Consider the following 14646-nt stretch of genomic DNA (forward strand, 5'->3'; position numbering starts at 1 on the left):
ACGCGTTGGAGCAAGTCAACATCGAGAAGAGCAGATCGGAGGCACGTGGTGGCCGCTAAAGCAGCGATTTACGCCAAGCCTTCATGTCATTTTCTTAACATCTTAACTACAAAATACTAGCTAGTAGTTATTATCCTCTCCGAATCCTAAAACTCCCCGCTTTGCCACGCTGTAATTCGAATTCGAAGCTCCAGCATCCATATTGAAAACAGGAAAACGCCCATCCCAATGCACCGAGGTTAGAATGCTGCAAAAACGCCAGGAACTAAACCAACCCTTGCCTATCGAGCAACAGCAGCCTTTCCACACTCCCATCACTACTTGCCAGGACGATAGGAGTCAACCTCGCGGTATCGGTGACGACGTCCCCTTCTTTTCTTGGAAGGATGATTGTGGGTGGAAGTAGTTGCACGAGGCTCGTCGAAGTGACGTCCGCGGCCCGCCAACTGAGCAGCTTTGCCCTTGGCACGTTCGAATGAATTCTCGATATCGGGGATCAAGGGATGGTCCGACATGTCATTGACTCGTAGAAAGTGAAGCGTGTTTTCAGATGTATCGCGGAAGTATTTGGCCAAGCTGATGTCAATATCTTCGGGGTCCTTCTTGCTGTACTCGGCCTTGGCCTTTTGGTACATCTGAATCAGTCGTTCCACTTGCTCGCGGCGACGAACTTCCTCAAGGGTGGGGGGTGGTCTTGGAGGAAGTATGTGCTGCAATCTACGAGAGTGCTCGTTGTCTTGGACATGAGTCTTGAGCGCTTGCTCGGGAGTCTGTGGTTGCTCCTCTGTAGCTGTAGCCTCGTCGGTGGTGCTGGGGGATGCAGTTGCTGTGAAGCCAATGAGGAATTGTCCATGTTTAAATTTAGATGTAAGAAAAAAGAAGAAGGGAAGTAGTCACCTCTGGTCACGGTGTCTTGAAGGATGTCATAGTCATGCAAAGCCTGTTTAGCATGAGCAATGGGAGAAAAAGTACAGACCCCAAGATATTCGGCCAGGTAGAGTTCGAGTGCTCCGACGTCTTGGGTGTCATGGCCACCATTGGATAGAATCATTAGAGCATTGTCAAAGACAGTAATCTCTGCGTCTTCAACGTTCCTAGACCGGTGTCTCACGAGCGATGCCTGGCGTTGAATTGCATCGACGAGAGATCTCATGCTCTCCGGATCCTGAAGGATGGCCTGCAAAACAGCATTGGGCTCAGTGATGCGATCATACTTCCTTACGAGCTCGTCCACTTTGCGCTGGAAGAATTCGGCCGTGTGAACGTCGCGACTGGCCATGATTGCTGCCTTGGCGAGCTTTTCTATAGGTAGAGGGTCAGATGAAGCTTTGGGGATGGAGAATGGGGAGAAGGTACTTCTCAATGATAGGGACGCTTATGGAGATGTACACTTGCTGATGAGTTGGTGAACAAGTGTACTGAAGAGGTATGAAGGTCAAGGAGAGTCGTGATGAGAGATATCGAACCTGTTCAACAACACATAAAAACTAGGCGGTAAATGTTAACAGGTAGTGAATTGCTGCCGGGTCTGCCTTGCAGGGCGCATTTGTGTATGGTCTGCGCGCGCAACTATTGCACAGAGTTGCATGTTCACAGCATGAGTGGGCTCAATGAACAGTGCAAACGGATTAAAATGATCAGGGTGGGATAGACAGTATGAGATAGTAAAGGAAAGGAAGCCCGAGCATGATAGAAAGCAAACGATGATTATGATTAAGTAGTAGGCATACAAACTGTTCGGCTAAAGACATGTCATAACTGGATATAGCATAGGTTGCCCTCGCACATCATTTGCATCACGGAAAAGCTGTCACATCAGTCATAGCACATTATTAGTATTTCACCAAGCACAGTAAAGGCTCAGTTGACCTTGTCCCACAGCTTCTTCACCTCGTCCACGAGCACCGAGACTTTGCTGCCCTCTCCTTCCTGGGCGCAGTCCCTCCAGACTCCACCATCCCGGACACACCAGGTAGACTCATTCAGTCGGAGCGTACAGCTGGTCCTGACATTGAGCTTCTCACTGTGCAGTGCACTCTTGCGCAACAGGGCAATGCCACTAAGCGGTGTCTGCTCGTCGCTATCATCGTCGTCGCCAAGGTCATCATACTCTCGACTGGCACACTTGTTCAAAGCCTCAAAGTCGATACCATGCTCCAAAGCACATCCCTGAACCAGGTCGCGCTTCGGAATATCGGGATACGAGCTGATAAGGCAGTTGGCAAACCCGAGCGACCGGATGGTTGGAGTACGAGACTCCTTGGAGCACATGGCACCGGAGTCAGGCGGAAAAGGCAGATTAGCCGCACAGAGAATGAGCATGTCACCGATGCATTCGGTGGGACCGTGCATGCATTGGATTTCCGATGACTTGTTCGATACTCTGGGCAGTGTCAGTGTTCTGAGTTGGGAAGTCGAAAGGATAAGGGGTCTACATACGCGGCGATGAAAGACAGCTTAAAGTCAACCTTATCGCTGATCTGCTCCATAGCAGGAAGAACAAGCTGTTGGAGACAGTCCCGAGCGTCGGGGCATTTACTCATGACATGAGCCTCAAGGGGAATCCTGTTACTCGAGGCTAGGCTTCCGTCGAGGGTGGACAGCTCATGCAGTGGGCCACTCATCAACGGAGCTTCCTCCGCGCCCAAGTCCGGGGGAAACGAAGCATCATGGTGTCCTCTCCATCTATGACATGAAAAGAGCTTAAGGCCGGAAATGGAGATGGGGGTCCACGATAAAGCTAGGAAGGCGATGGTGATGAGCCCCAGACATGCGGCCAGCCGAGTAACAACCCGGTCGCGACGGGTGCTGATCGGTCGCGCCACGGACGACTCGGAAAGGTCGACATAGCCGGAACTGTCGGCTTTGGATTGAGTTGGTAGTTTATCCATGTTGGCTACCACCCGCTACTTAAACGGTAGCAGTAATGGAAGGTTGATGGAGGTTGGTGAAGGGAGGGATGATGATGAAAAAGTTAAGACCAGAGGTGAATGTGGGGAGATCGCGATCCGATCCAGCGATGCCATTCGGCGGGGGATTCCGAGAGCAACCCAGCATTTCGCCCTCTCGTTACACTGATGCCCTTCCTCCCCGGTCAAACCCAAACAGCCTTACCAGGTGAAGAGCTTCATCTACAGATGGCGACCCTTGGATGATAGGCTCTAATTGACTCTTGGGAGTATCCTTTCTGAGCTGCCTTGTGATGTCTACCGTGGGCCGTACTAACCTCTCCGATCCCTTCCTACATTGGACGGCCGTTGAAGAATCATGCATGGCCTGAGGTTGCATCATTCCTCAGAGTCTAATTAACTAACTTGAAGACTACTCCACTCCTCCCATACTGTACATCCTATTCCAACCTGCTTAGCAGGCAAGACGTAGCATTGTCGAAAACGAGCCTGTCCGACTGTGGACCATGCTACCCCGGCTTTGCACTATCACTACGGAGTGGTTTGGCCTCTATCCCAGCCTTCTATGCTTCGAAGCCAATTAGATCAAGGGGGACAGAATGTATGAAATGGATTGTGTACGAATCATGCTTGCTGTCACTGTTAAGATGCAAGCATCTATGCTTGGCATCAGCTAGCTTGGTGACTAGGGTGTACTTACTCCAGTCACGGCCTTGCATGGTATTCTTGCAGCATCGGCGAACGTTTGCTTGACGGATACCGGTCTGCTCGCGAGGGTTAGTCGCATTGTAATGGCCAGCATCGGGCAGTACATCCAAGAGTGCATATTATCTGCAACCCTCCAAGCGCTACCGAAAGGTCTATCACATGGCGTGATTGTTCGCTAGTCACAGACTAATAATGTTGGATAGATTGCAGATAGGGTCATAGAATAACCGGTGAACGGCAACTTTGGGCCTATCATCAGCGCTTGCCCAGGCCTCATGCCAGCTAATATGCAAAGGGTTGGTACTCAGAAGACTCCACTTGCCTAGCATTCACGCGCTACGGAGTAGGCACCAAAAAGAGCTTGATATGGATGTAGTCTTGACGATCACAATGCCAGAATTGATTCACAGGTGAGGCATAGAGTGTTTCCCTGCCTACCGTTGTCAAAAACAGTAGCAAAGCGGCGCTGGGGGTTTCAGGGAGTGACCTCCGATGCCAATTTCTGCTGTTGCAGGGTCCGCTGGTCCCTAGACTACCCCTATCACGCAGATCCCAGGGACGTCTGCGTGCTGGATATCTCGGGAGCTCCGCACTCCGCAGGCTAATTTTCCCTGCTCCGCCGTCACTCAACGGCTCTCCGACCTCGGAGTCTAGTGTCTGACATCGACACTTGACGGCTACAGTGATGATGAATTCAGACACCGTCTGCGAAGGCCCTACCCCTAATAAGCCAGATAATCGTGCTTACGCTCGTATGTTTACTACACGATGCTAGCGAGCTTTTCCCACAAAGAGCTGGACAGCCAGTAATCGGTACCACACCACCTCAGGGTCCACAACGATCTCACTATCGCCATGGAAATTTGGAGCATGGATTCCAGAAACGTCTTGATGATGAATCTGGACCTTGTACGCCGTGAAACGACGAGCTTATTGTTACTTGACAATCCAGGGTCAGTTGATGAAGGTGTGGCTGGAATACGGGGGCCTGATGCCACTTAGCTTTCCCAAATAACGGTTGAGCCGGAGAGGCAGAACGGGACTTCGTGTGCCAAAGACCACCGCGTCCAGGCAAGCGAAGAGGCCGAAGCACAGTTCTCTCTTACGCTTCTTTATCCACCTAAACGGTATCAGCAACAAATGGGAGGGGTGGAAGACAACGCCCTGAGTAGACTAAGGTGGGAGAGCCACCGGGTTCTGACTCGACGGGCATTGATGTTCAAGTCTGTGCATCACAGATGGAGGTATCGCCCCACTTCCCACCACATGGTTTGTTTGGCTCCAAGTTTCGTTTATTTTTGCGATTTATTTCTTAGCTTTGGCTCTCCATCTCTTTCCCAGTATTTGTGTAATAGACAGGCGCGTTTGTCACTCGTGAAAAACACCGAGAGACTTCAGGGTTGTCTAGAAGATCCCTACTATACACATCGATGAGGACTCATCCGAGCAGGAAATGGATGATTCCTAGAGATAGAAATGGTCAGTAGTAGCCAGAGCGGAGTAGTAGAGGGAGAAAGCAGTAAGCGGAAGGAGTGGAACGCGAGGGAGATAATTCCCTGAATGGAATAGAATGGATCATTGAGATGGAAAACAGCACCATTGTTTTCATAGATGACTTGCACTAAAGTAGCGGCGTCTCCGATAAGGAAGAAAGAGAGAAGAGGAGAAGGTGACGTTGGTTAATCAATTGGGGGAAAAGAGGAAGAAGGAAACGGCGCTGCCCCGGAGGGGAAATAACCACGACGAAGGGGAAAAAAAAATAGTAAAAAAAAAAAAGCACGAGTAAACAAGCAGGAGCATCCCATCATCATCGATCAATGGGAGACCAGGATGGGCAATTGAATGTCTGGGTCTACCTTGAGGGACCGGACTGGGGCCCCGATCGAGCCATCGGATGAATCCATGGTAGTCGACTGACCGGCCAGCGTCACATCGTCTGGTTGTCGATGGTCGCATTGGCTCCATCCCAGCGGCTCTGGAGCTTTTGCCTTTGTAACTTTGTAGTAACTTAGCAGTAACTTAGCAAGTCACTAAGTAGTAAGTAGTAGTAACTAGCCTCGCCCTTTTCTTCCTTTCCCCCCAATTACGACCTCTCCTAAATACACCTCTTCGCTACTTTTCCCTCTCCCTCTCGCTCCCTCTGCCTGGCTCTCCCTCTCTCCCTCTCTCTCTCACTCCTCTCTCCCCTCATCGCTTTCCTCTCTCCCGTGTGTGGAGACCCGGCAATGCTTTCCTCTTATCCACCAGCTGGCCCAGTTGTTACTTTTTGTCGTAATAATCATAATACTTAATTGATGGGTTCCGCCAATTCTTCCGTCGATCCCCGTCCCTTTCATCCTTAAACGAGCATACCTCCCAATAATTCTTGATTGATCGATATTTTACAAAAATATATTGATTTATTCTACGGAGTATATTTGATTTTGATAAATACTTTTATATTTCATTATCAACACCGACCCTCGGCTCAGCCTTATTCTAACTTCGGGCTTGGAACGAGCATAACTGCGGGATCTCCACCAGCGCAACTCTTCTTGGTTGTATGTCATTGTCCGTGTCATTGTTACTTTTGCGCTCCCACCCCCTCCCCTCTTCCCTCCCCTTCCGAGTGAATACATCGTCCCCCTGCTCTTGCAGTGCATTGCCCAATGTCTCCCTGCATTAGGATCGTCACCGTTGTACCATCTTTAGCATTTCTGTGACTCCCATGATCCTATTTGCTAGACACGCGTCACTGCACTCGACAATGTTGAGACCTGACCATCCGTTGTTCATCAGTGTATGTAACCTTGAGACTGACCATCGCACTCGTCACTGTATAGATTTACCTGCAAGATAGCACTTCCCCCTCCCTCATTCCCTCCCCTCAATAACTCACCGCTCCTGCTCTGGCCATCACGGAAGTGAATCATCATTAAGCGCACCCGTCCCCCAATTCAAAAATTACTTCCAGGCTATCCTTTCACCATCGTGGGATCCTCGGTTCGCATGCACCTTATCATCGTCCCAAGGCTGGATCCTCATTCTTGATCTCCCCCACATCCCGTCCTACCTTCGCTTCAAAACATTCCGCAGGGGCGAGTAGATAAAGCCAATCCTTGGGCACCTCCTTCCGCCGACTTACCGCTCCGTTGTACAAAAATACCTCCGTTTGCTGGCTGCAAGTCACACGGACCGACTGCTTGCCTATCTCGCTGCCGGGCTTAGCTTCTTCCACATCATGGCCCCAATCAATTCGATAGATCTGCGTACAAGCAGGGATGATGAGCACGAACATCTACATGAAGAGCCGGTGGAGGATGAAGAAGAGGACACCGCTGACCTGGACCCTTCTCAAAAAGAGTACCTGGAGCGCCAGCGCGTGCTTGACGAATACTTGTCTCCTATAGCTTTGGATGAAGCGGTTCTATATAAACTTGCGCGCCGGTTTTCCACCGTATACCGGGATTTGGCCCTTCATTCGAAGGAGCAGTTCTTACCGACACCAGTGACTAGGTTACCCTCTGGCTTGGAGACAGGTCGATACCTAGCCATTGATGTGGGTGGGACCAATCTGCGGGTTGCATTCATCGAACTACTGGGGGAGGCTACAGAGTCAGACACACGTTCCACAGACGCGTCGGAAAGATCGCGCGACACCATTCGTAGGGCGCAGAGACAGCGTGTCAGGCGGACTCTTGAGAGAGCATGGCCTATACAAGAACACCTAAAGATGGACAAGGCAGAGGATCTGTTTTCGTGGATTGGAGATTGCATTGCGGAAGTGGTGGCGGAAAGCTTGACTTCTGAATCCATCAAAGGCCATGTTCCAGAGGAATTGGAGATGGGCATTACCTTTAGTTTCCCGATAATGTGAGTGACCCTTTCTCCGCTGCGATGCTACAATATGTGGCTTGCATCTGACCAACTACAGGCAAGAATCCCTTACGGAGGCTACCCTGATGCCAATGGGCAAAGGATTCGCCATCACGTCAGACCTTGACTTGCGCAAGATCCTCCTGAGTGGGTATGAGAAACATACAAGGCGCCTAGATAATGAGTCGGAGCCTTCAAGCAAACGTCGGAAGCTCTTTGAACTCCCAAAGCTCAAGATAGCGGCTATCACGAACGATACAGTTGCTACACTTGCTTCCCTTGCTTATGCCGTCAAATCCCTGCCCAATAGTCGAGTAGCTATGGGCATCATTGTGGGTACCGGCTGCAATGCCACAATTCCAATGAACTTGAATATGCTGCACGAGTCCAAGGCGAAGCATGTGAAATCAAAGGACCCGCAAGCGGAGGAGACGGTTGTGAACACCGAATGGACAATCGCGGGTGCCGACCCGCCCTTGAAGGAACTCAACATCATAACAAAATGGGATGTGGAACTCGATCGGGCGTGCGCGCGACCCGGATTCCAGCCTTTTGAATACTTGACGGGTGGTCGGTATATTGGAGAGCTCATCCGGCTTATCCTTTATGATTATCTTACCAATGTTAGTGGGCTGTCTAAGAAAGTATTGCCCGCGACGCTCATCCAGGAGTATGCCCTGACAACAACTTACGTCTCGGATAATGTTGCCCGTGCTCGGTCGGACCAGGAGCTTGCCGATGAACTTTCACGCTCCATGCCTCCGCCGGAGAACAGCGAGTGGCATTGGGATGCTGTGTCGGCAAACGTATTTCGCAAGATCGCCAGGACGGTTCAGAGACGATCCGCCGGGTTGATAGCCGCAGCGGTTGTGGGTTTGCTTGCTTGTGCGCAGGAGATTGAGCTGAAAGTGGACAGCCACGAAGGTTCGCCGCAGAATGCCAATGTCTCTTTGCCTGAGTACAATGGCACTCCGGATCTGGCCGCCGTAAATACTAGTCTTTCCCCATCATCCTTGGTCCCGGAGGGAGCAAGTCCGAGAGATGGTAGGGTTGTTCCCGTCCTATCTCCCACTCCCACTCCCGCGGACTGGCAGTCAGGCCCTGAGGAGCTGGTCGTGGCGTACACTGGAGGCATCATCCAGCATTACCCCAATTTCAAGGAAACATGCCAGCAATATATTGACAGGCTTATCATGAGGACCGGCCCGCAGAAGAGCGGTAAGTCGGTTTTCTTACGGGAAGCCTCGGACGGTGGTGTCATTGGTGCTGGTGTCCTTGCAGGAATGGTGGGCAACAGGTGAACCTTAGGTAGGGCCCTCATCACATTTTTTGATATCGGAAAACATTGGCGCCTTGATTGCTTGGCGAGCGTTTATTGGAGTCTATGGTTTTGTAGTCATGGTATATAGAGCCTACATGCAGGCATGTCCTTTTCAAGCGGATGCTGGCCTGGTCTTGTTTATGCCCCCTTTGGCCATTATCATACATAGGACACAGCAGATTGACAGAATTTTGACGGGTATCATCCAACCAAACTAGTATGGTTCTTGACGTGGCCTCCCTGTGCACCGTCCAGTGTTCATATGGGAATTCATTCCTGATGGAGCACAGCGCCGTCCATCATTGTCAGGAGATGCCTAGCATAGCTGGGAGGTTTTACAGGTCGCTCAGATCAGAAGCTGTGGGCCTAGCTCAGCTAAGCTGGCCACCAGTCGCCAAGGCCTCGACTTGTACTCAGTCTAACAGCTGATATGGATAAAGTAGCCATAGTAGGCTTTATTCGGCCCTGTCGACACACCCCGACATGATGGGATGCTCCTTGACGTAGCTCACTTCTGCTGCTCAGATATAGCGGAACATGTTGTTTCGTACGCTGCGCTTCATGGCACTAGGCTTGCCATCTTCATACTCAATTCCAGAAGCGCCACCATCGCCCGACATTTGCTCGAGCCGCTCTCGGAGCTCTTGATCCGCTTGAGCAACGCTTTTGGTTTTGTCCTGCTTGAGCTTCTGAGCTGACTGGTCATTTGATGCATCATTCGATTGCTTTTGGTGCGATGAGTCTGGAGCTATGTTTCGATTAGCCTTGAATGTGAACAATATATTCAATTCGAACAACTATCTTACTGACTTTTTGTTTCTGCGAGTTTGTAAGCGGTCGAAGCTATATACCGTGCTCCGGGAGAAGCGTTTGACAGACGAGCTGTCCGGACAAGCAATGGAGATGATAGCAATAAAGACATGTTCAATGTATATACCTAAAAGAACCTTTTGGAAGAAAATGTCGAAAACCTGACACTGCTGGCCCATCCATTGATGTAATGGCTCCTGTCCATCACATGATCTAGATCACGTGCAGATACCCCCCGCGACCAACTGATCGCAATCACCGGCTCCACTTCCACTCTCTTAATCTCCCTTGTCGCCTCACTGCCAACTTCACAATGAGCGCCCAGGCATACTACGAGCTCTATCGCGGGAGCAGGTACGACAGTATCTGCGACTACATGTCAGAAAGCATCACTAACCATATGTGACAGCCTCGGACTCTCCCTGACCGATACCCTCGATGACCTGATCAACGAAGGACGGATCGAGCCTCAGCTCGCCATGAAGATCCTCTCAACTTTCGATCGCGTGATCACAGAAGTGCTGGCGGACAAAGTGCGCGCTCGTCTGACCTTCAAGGTACGCTTACATATGAGGATAAGGAAGGCTGCGTCTGATGGAGATGAAGGAGGCGAATGAGGCTGACATGGCTCTTCTTACCACTACAGGGACACCTCGATACCTACCGATTCTGCGATGAAGTGTGGACATTCCTGATCAAGGATGTTACGTTCAAGCTTGATAACCAAACTACTGTCTCCGCGGACAAGGTGAAGATTGTGAGCTGCAATAGCAAGAGGCCTGGTGAAGCGTAAGGGTGAAGCGATAGTCACTTTGCGTTATCGGCTGATGCTCTCGTCACCTCCCTTGCTTACTTCGCTTTCTTCTCCTTCTGCCACTTCTTTGATAGGCGTTGTTCGTTCACTTTTTCGCTCTTCATGTGGATTACTCTTTCTGCCAGGGCCATGGCAAGTTGCTCGATATGGGGCTTTATCATATTCTCGGCGTTTCGCGTTAGCATACGAGGCTGTATTATGGATTTATTATGGTGATATTAGAATAGATTGAAATCAGATACCCGCTACACCATATGAGGCAGACGAGTTGTAGGTTATAGACAGTCGTACTGCTTGCAGAGTACATCATTGCTAAAATGACCACAATACAAACCCCACAGAAACAACAGCCTCTTTCTCAAGACACACCCCTAATACATATAAAATCAATAAAACAACTCAAACAGCCAAACAAGCATATCAACATCATGAGGCTGACAAGTGGATCTCCACCAACTAAAGTAACTTAGATAACCAATCCGTGCGGAGGCGGGGAGAAGCCGCGTATCAGCGGTCGCAAGACACCACCATCGTTCCCTTTAATACACTTCCTCCCTCTTCATTTCCATACATACTTTCCTCACTTAATACTCCATAATGTTTAATTTCTCATAAACACTATCCTAACCAGAGACAAAATGCCTCGCAACCTACCATGGCTAACCAACGCAGCGACAACAACCATCAAACGAGAACCGAAGGCCTCCCCATCAGATACACCGCGTCGAACCGTGAAGCGCGAGACCAGAGCCAGAGAGGAGGAAGAAGAAGAAGATGACAACGATGTGACACCAAAAGCCGAGGTAGCGATGACTCCAGGGTCGAGGATGAAGAAGCGCGATTTCATGCGGTCTTGTATGTGCCTTATTTTCGACTCTCTTTGTAAGTTGAGTATACTGAAGTCCGCTGACACCTTGCTATAGCTCCTACGCCGCCGTCCTCTCCCATCCATCGCTGCCCGTCTGAAGAGTACGTGATCATACACAGCTACATACCTCTGGGGAAACGTATAACGCTAACAGCATGTGAAGATACCTCCGCGAAGGCTTCGACAACGACGACATCTACATGATGGTGGAAGACGAATTCTACGCGGTCGCGCAAACCTTCACCCAACACCTACACTACGCAGAATACGTCCGACGGAAGAAAGAAGCCAAGTTGCAGAATGCTACGACCATACAGAATATCGCTCGACCGACCGATGGCGTTACTGCACAAAGCGAGGAAGCTAAACGCAAGGCTGCGGCGGAGGATTTGTCCGCTCAGCAGAAGGAGGGGCTGCAGAAGATGGTGGAGGGTGGAAGACCTGCTGTGGATTCGGAAGAGGAGGAGGATGATGATGATCAGGAGGATGATACTTGGGCGGGTACGTCGTTGCATGATCTGCTGATTAGTCCACGAAAGGCGCGGTCGTTGGTCGGGATGCAGGGCATCAAGTCGACGACGCGGGCGGCTGCTGGACTGGGGGCGTCAGCAGGGAGCAGCGCGGTTACCGATGAGGCGGCAAGGGAGCGACAGGATGCGATGGGGGACGGCGATCAACTGGATGAAACGACGGATGACGACGATCTAGACGCACGGACGAGGACCCTGACGGGGCCGAGTCGTGTACAGCATCAGAATCGTACTGCTACGCCTACGCCTACTACTGCGAGCTCGCGAAGCAGCCCGATGAATAATCGGTCTACAGGGGACAGTGGAATCAGAAGAGTGCAGTCTATGAGTGGTAGATACAGTACACCGAGGGCGACCAAATCTAGGAAGAGATTAATATTCGATGATGACTTTGACGGGCTTCCAGAGCCGTCTCGGTCAAGCAATCAGATGCAGGGCCCGATATCATCCCCGTCATTAGGTCGAAGAACACCAAATCCACGAGGCCCGGATCCAAAGGCAAAGAAATCGCGTCTCAATGAAGTTCCAACATTCTTGTTTTGACGTTGCAGACCGTGAATCACGCTGAGAGGAGATTTATGTTGAGGTTTCCATGCTTGCGTAACGAGATAAACTGTCGATGATGTTGATGTTGATGTTGATGTTGATGCTGATATGCAACCGGCATGTGCAGCTGGCATCGATTCGATCGGCTCATTGCTCATCGTGGGCATCAGAAACTGGTCTCGCAACCCGGACGCTCAGCCTCCGGACATGCGTCTTGATCTTGTCTCGTGTCGATGGTTGACGTTCCATGGCGGTGGCCGCCGCTTCCTTCTCCTTCTCTAGGGTAGAACCCCGGCTGTGCAAGGTTGCCGCACTGCAGATGGTTAGATGGGTAGCATAATAGTCAGGAGATGAGGGTACTGACTCGTCATCTGAGAAGAAGGCGGGCAATTCCTCTTTCCGAAAGTCGGTTGGGGGTCCCTGAATGCAGACCGCATTAGCATGAGGATAAACATCATGGGATCAGAAGCAGTTGGACTCACAATCTCCAGCACCTTCTGCTGCTTCTCGCGCCGAAAGGGAGACTTGACAAGTCGAGCTATCTGCCGAAAACACTCCATAGTGACTTCAGGTGTTTGTTGTTCTGGTGGTGGTGATGTTTGTGGTGATGATAAAAGCGAGTGTCGTAAGGTGGGAATGAAGGAGAGATCGAGATCGGTCACTATCTACAAGGCAGGGACCGATGCCAATTAAGAAACACAAAAAAGCAAAGATGGTGCTAGTTCAAGCAACAAGCAGATCGATCAACAAAAAGCGAGTGGCTGTCTATCAATCAAATCACAATGACGATGATGATGATGACGATGACGACAATGGCGATGTGACAATATGAAACGAGTGACAAAGAGGTATGTAGGGCTTGGTTTAAAACGAGCGGCAACACCGAAACACGAAACACAAGAAGCGAGCGAGTGAGCGAGCGTGAGTTCAAGAAGTAACTGAGTGAGTGAGAACCAAAGGAAGGACTAGTCGGCAGCAGAACAAAAAAGCTCTTTAGTTAGCAGCAGCAGCAGGGCATTGGGCGCATCAAGAAAAGAAAAACAATAAAAAGAATACTAAAAAACAAGGAACAGAAGATGAAGAAGTAAGAAGAAGGAAGAGAAGAGAAAGAAAGGAAAAAGACCGGTCAGAGAAAACAAGTCTAGATATATGGAGAAAACTACGAAACGCCCTGCAGGAGGAGACGAAGAAGAAAGTTCGATTTCGGCCCTCTTCCCAATTCGAATTGGGAACAGGACAAACGGTTTTTCGCCCGTGCAAATCTGAAATGCAGATCGGGTGGAATCCTGTGGCACGACAACTATCTTACGCTATGCTATGCTACCCTTGAATGGGGGGGAGTAATATCCACACAACGACGAAAGTGACAGCCTTATGTTATGTGCCGGAAATTGATTGGAAGCATTGCTAGTAAGTTACGCGCCCGCGGGTGACACATTCCCCCCTGGCAGGTCCAGCTCAACTACGGAGTAGTAAGGCGAGTAATAGTTAGTACTTAGGTTTATCCGTCACAGAAGCAAATATGCTCCTCCCTCACTCCCCTTTCTGACTTAACTGGGGGACGGATTAAAGGAGTGACGCGATATTCTCCGAAGAATTGTTGGGCAATCATACATATATACTACATACTACATACATACATACATTACCTGGCTATACTATAGTATAGTCTAGGTCACTAGGTGGCACTGAAAGCCTTACGTATGTACACAACAAAGTAGACTACATATGCCACATCTGTAGGTACCCAAAACAGGGCGTATGTAAGTATGTAACCACCCGCTGCACCGAATGCTGACTGCATGAAACCATGCTATATACATAGCTATACTATACCATAGAATACTATAATAATAATGATTATTATTACACAGTTGTTTGTACCTTGTAATTGATGAATTAACTTTGTGCATTCGTCATCCCCATATGGGGGTAAAAGTTGTTGCTGCTAAGTGGTGGTGGCTTGGATCACCGATCGGCCCCAACTTGGCGGGCTAGTTAGCTAGCTAGGCTGGCTGGCCCCATTTTGTTTTGTTTATCATCGGGTTACCCAGAATAGAAATACTGCAATGGGAATGATAGTTTGAATATAGTTATAGATACTTTTTTACCTACGGAGTAAGTATTATAGTAGATAGACAGCTAAATAGATAAATAGATACTCCGTAAATATGTACTCCGTTGCACGGCACATTCTTACCTACTTAACTTTTCAATGTATGTACCATGTAGGATAAGAATAAAAATAGCCCCCCTTCTACCTCTACGGAGTAAGAAAATCATAG

General features: G+C 49.7%; 7 protein-coding genes across 7 annotated transcripts; 3 read left to right on the forward strand and 4 right to left on the reverse strand.

The window, feature by feature from the left end:
• Nucleotides 1-76: 76 nt before the first annotated feature.
• BO88DRAFT_436944 (uncharacterized protein) lies at nt 77-1279 on the reverse strand (the record flags this gene model as incomplete). The annotated part of the gene is made up of 2 exons (XM_025709593.1): nt 77-826; nt 898-1279. 2 exons carry the CDS (start codon nt 1277-1279, stop codon nt 318-320), a joined length of 891 nt encoding a protein of 296 aa, XP_025560642.1. The 3' UTR covers nt 77-317.
• A 232-nt stretch (nt 1280-1511) lies between these two features.
• On the reverse strand, nt 1512-2979 carry BO88DRAFT_406522 (GILT family protein). The gene is made up of 2 exons (XM_025707171.1): nt 2440-2979; nt 1512-2383 (listed from the first exon to the last, which is right to left on the reverse strand). The coding sequence occupies exons 1-2, from the start codon at nt 2889-2891 to the stop codon at nt 1861-1863; spliced, it is 975 nt and encodes a 324-aa protein (XP_025560643.1). The 5' UTR covers nt 2892-2979; the 3' UTR covers nt 1512-1860.
• A 3569-nt stretch (nt 2980-6548) lies between these two features.
• On the forward strand, nt 6549-8893 carry BO88DRAFT_89025 (hexokinase family protein). Its single transcript, XM_025713233.1, has 2 exons — nt 6549-7469; nt 7531-8893. The coding sequence occupies exons 1-2, from the start codon at nt 6838-6840 to the stop codon at nt 8771-8773; spliced, it is 1875 nt and encodes a 624-aa protein (XP_025560644.1). The 5' UTR covers nt 6549-6837; the 3' UTR covers nt 8774-8893.
• Nucleotides 8840-9715, reverse strand: BO88DRAFT_489590 (uncharacterized protein; the record flags this gene model as incomplete). Its single annotated transcript, XM_025712712.1, has 2 exons — nt 8840-9541; nt 9604-9715. The coding sequence occupies 2 exons, from the start codon at nt 9713-9715 to the stop codon at nt 9315-9317; spliced, it is 339 nt and encodes a 112-aa protein (XP_025560645.1). The 3' UTR covers nt 8840-9314.
• Nucleotides 9716-9916: 201 nt separating this feature from the next.
• Nucleotides 9917-10698, forward strand: BO88DRAFT_369557 (transcription initiation factor IIA subunit gamma; the record flags this gene model as incomplete). Its single annotated transcript, XM_025704145.1, has 3 exons — nt 9917-9957; nt 10013-10160; nt 10250-10698. 3 exons carry the CDS (start codon nt 9917-9919, stop codon nt 10394-10396), a joined length of 336 nt encoding a protein of 111 aa, XP_025560646.1. The 3' UTR covers nt 10397-10698.
• A 268-nt stretch (nt 10699-10966) lies between these two features.
• BO88DRAFT_89096 (uncharacterized protein) lies at nt 10967-12580 on the forward strand. Its single transcript, XM_025713234.1, has 3 exons — nt 10967-11272; nt 11341-11386; nt 11449-12580. The coding sequence occupies exons 1-3, from the start codon at nt 11056-11058 to the stop codon at nt 12356-12358; spliced, it is 1173 nt and encodes a 390-aa protein (XP_025560647.1). The 5' UTR covers nt 10967-11055; the 3' UTR covers nt 12359-12580.
• On the reverse strand, nt 12509-12921 carry BO88DRAFT_455761 (uncharacterized protein; the record flags this gene model as incomplete). Its single annotated transcript, XM_025710888.1, has 3 exons — nt 12509-12674; nt 12726-12781; nt 12844-12921. 3 exons carry the CDS (start codon nt 12919-12921, stop codon nt 12509-12511), a joined length of 300 nt encoding a protein of 99 aa, XP_025560648.1.
• Nucleotides 12922-14646: the final 1725 nt, after the last annotated feature.

Source organism: Aspergillus vadensis (assembly GCF_003184925.1).
Source record: "Aspergillus vadensis CBS 113365 unplaced genomic scaffold BO88scaffold_19, whole genome shotgun sequence".
Taxonomy (NCBI): domain Eukaryota; kingdom Fungi; phylum Ascomycota; class Eurotiomycetes; order Eurotiales; family Aspergillaceae; genus Aspergillus; species Aspergillus vadensis.

Bases quoted from the DNA above. Each gene is read 5' to 3' on its own strand.
- BO88DRAFT_406522 (XM_025707171.1), bottom strand. From the start codon at position 2,891: ATGGATAAACTACCAACTCAATCCAAAGCCGACAGTTCCGGCTATGTC. The intron at 2,384-2,439 runs GTATGTAGACCC...GACACTGCCCAG, and splicing joins AAGCTGTCTTTCATCGCCGC to AGTATCGAACAAGTCATCGG.
- BO88DRAFT_89025 (XM_025713233.1), top strand. From the start codon at position 6,838: ATGGCCCCAATCAATTCGATAGATCTGCGTACAAGCAGGGATGATGAG. The intron at 7,470-7,530 runs GTGAGTGACCCT...GACCAACTACAG, and splicing joins ACCTTTAGTTTCCCGATAAT to GCAAGAATCCCTTACGGAGG.
- BO88DRAFT_89096 (XM_025713234.1), top strand. From the start codon at position 11,056: ATGCCTCGCAACCTACCATGGCTAACCAACGCAGCGACAACAACCATC. The intron at 11,273-11,340 runs GTATGTGCCTTA...ACCTTGCTATAG, and splicing joins GCGCGATTTCATGCGGTCTT to CTCCTACGCCGCCGTCCTCT. The intron at 11,387-11,448 runs GTACGTGATCAT...CAGCATGTGAAG, and splicing joins CATCGCTGCCCGTCTGAAGA to ATACCTCCGCGAAGGCTTCG.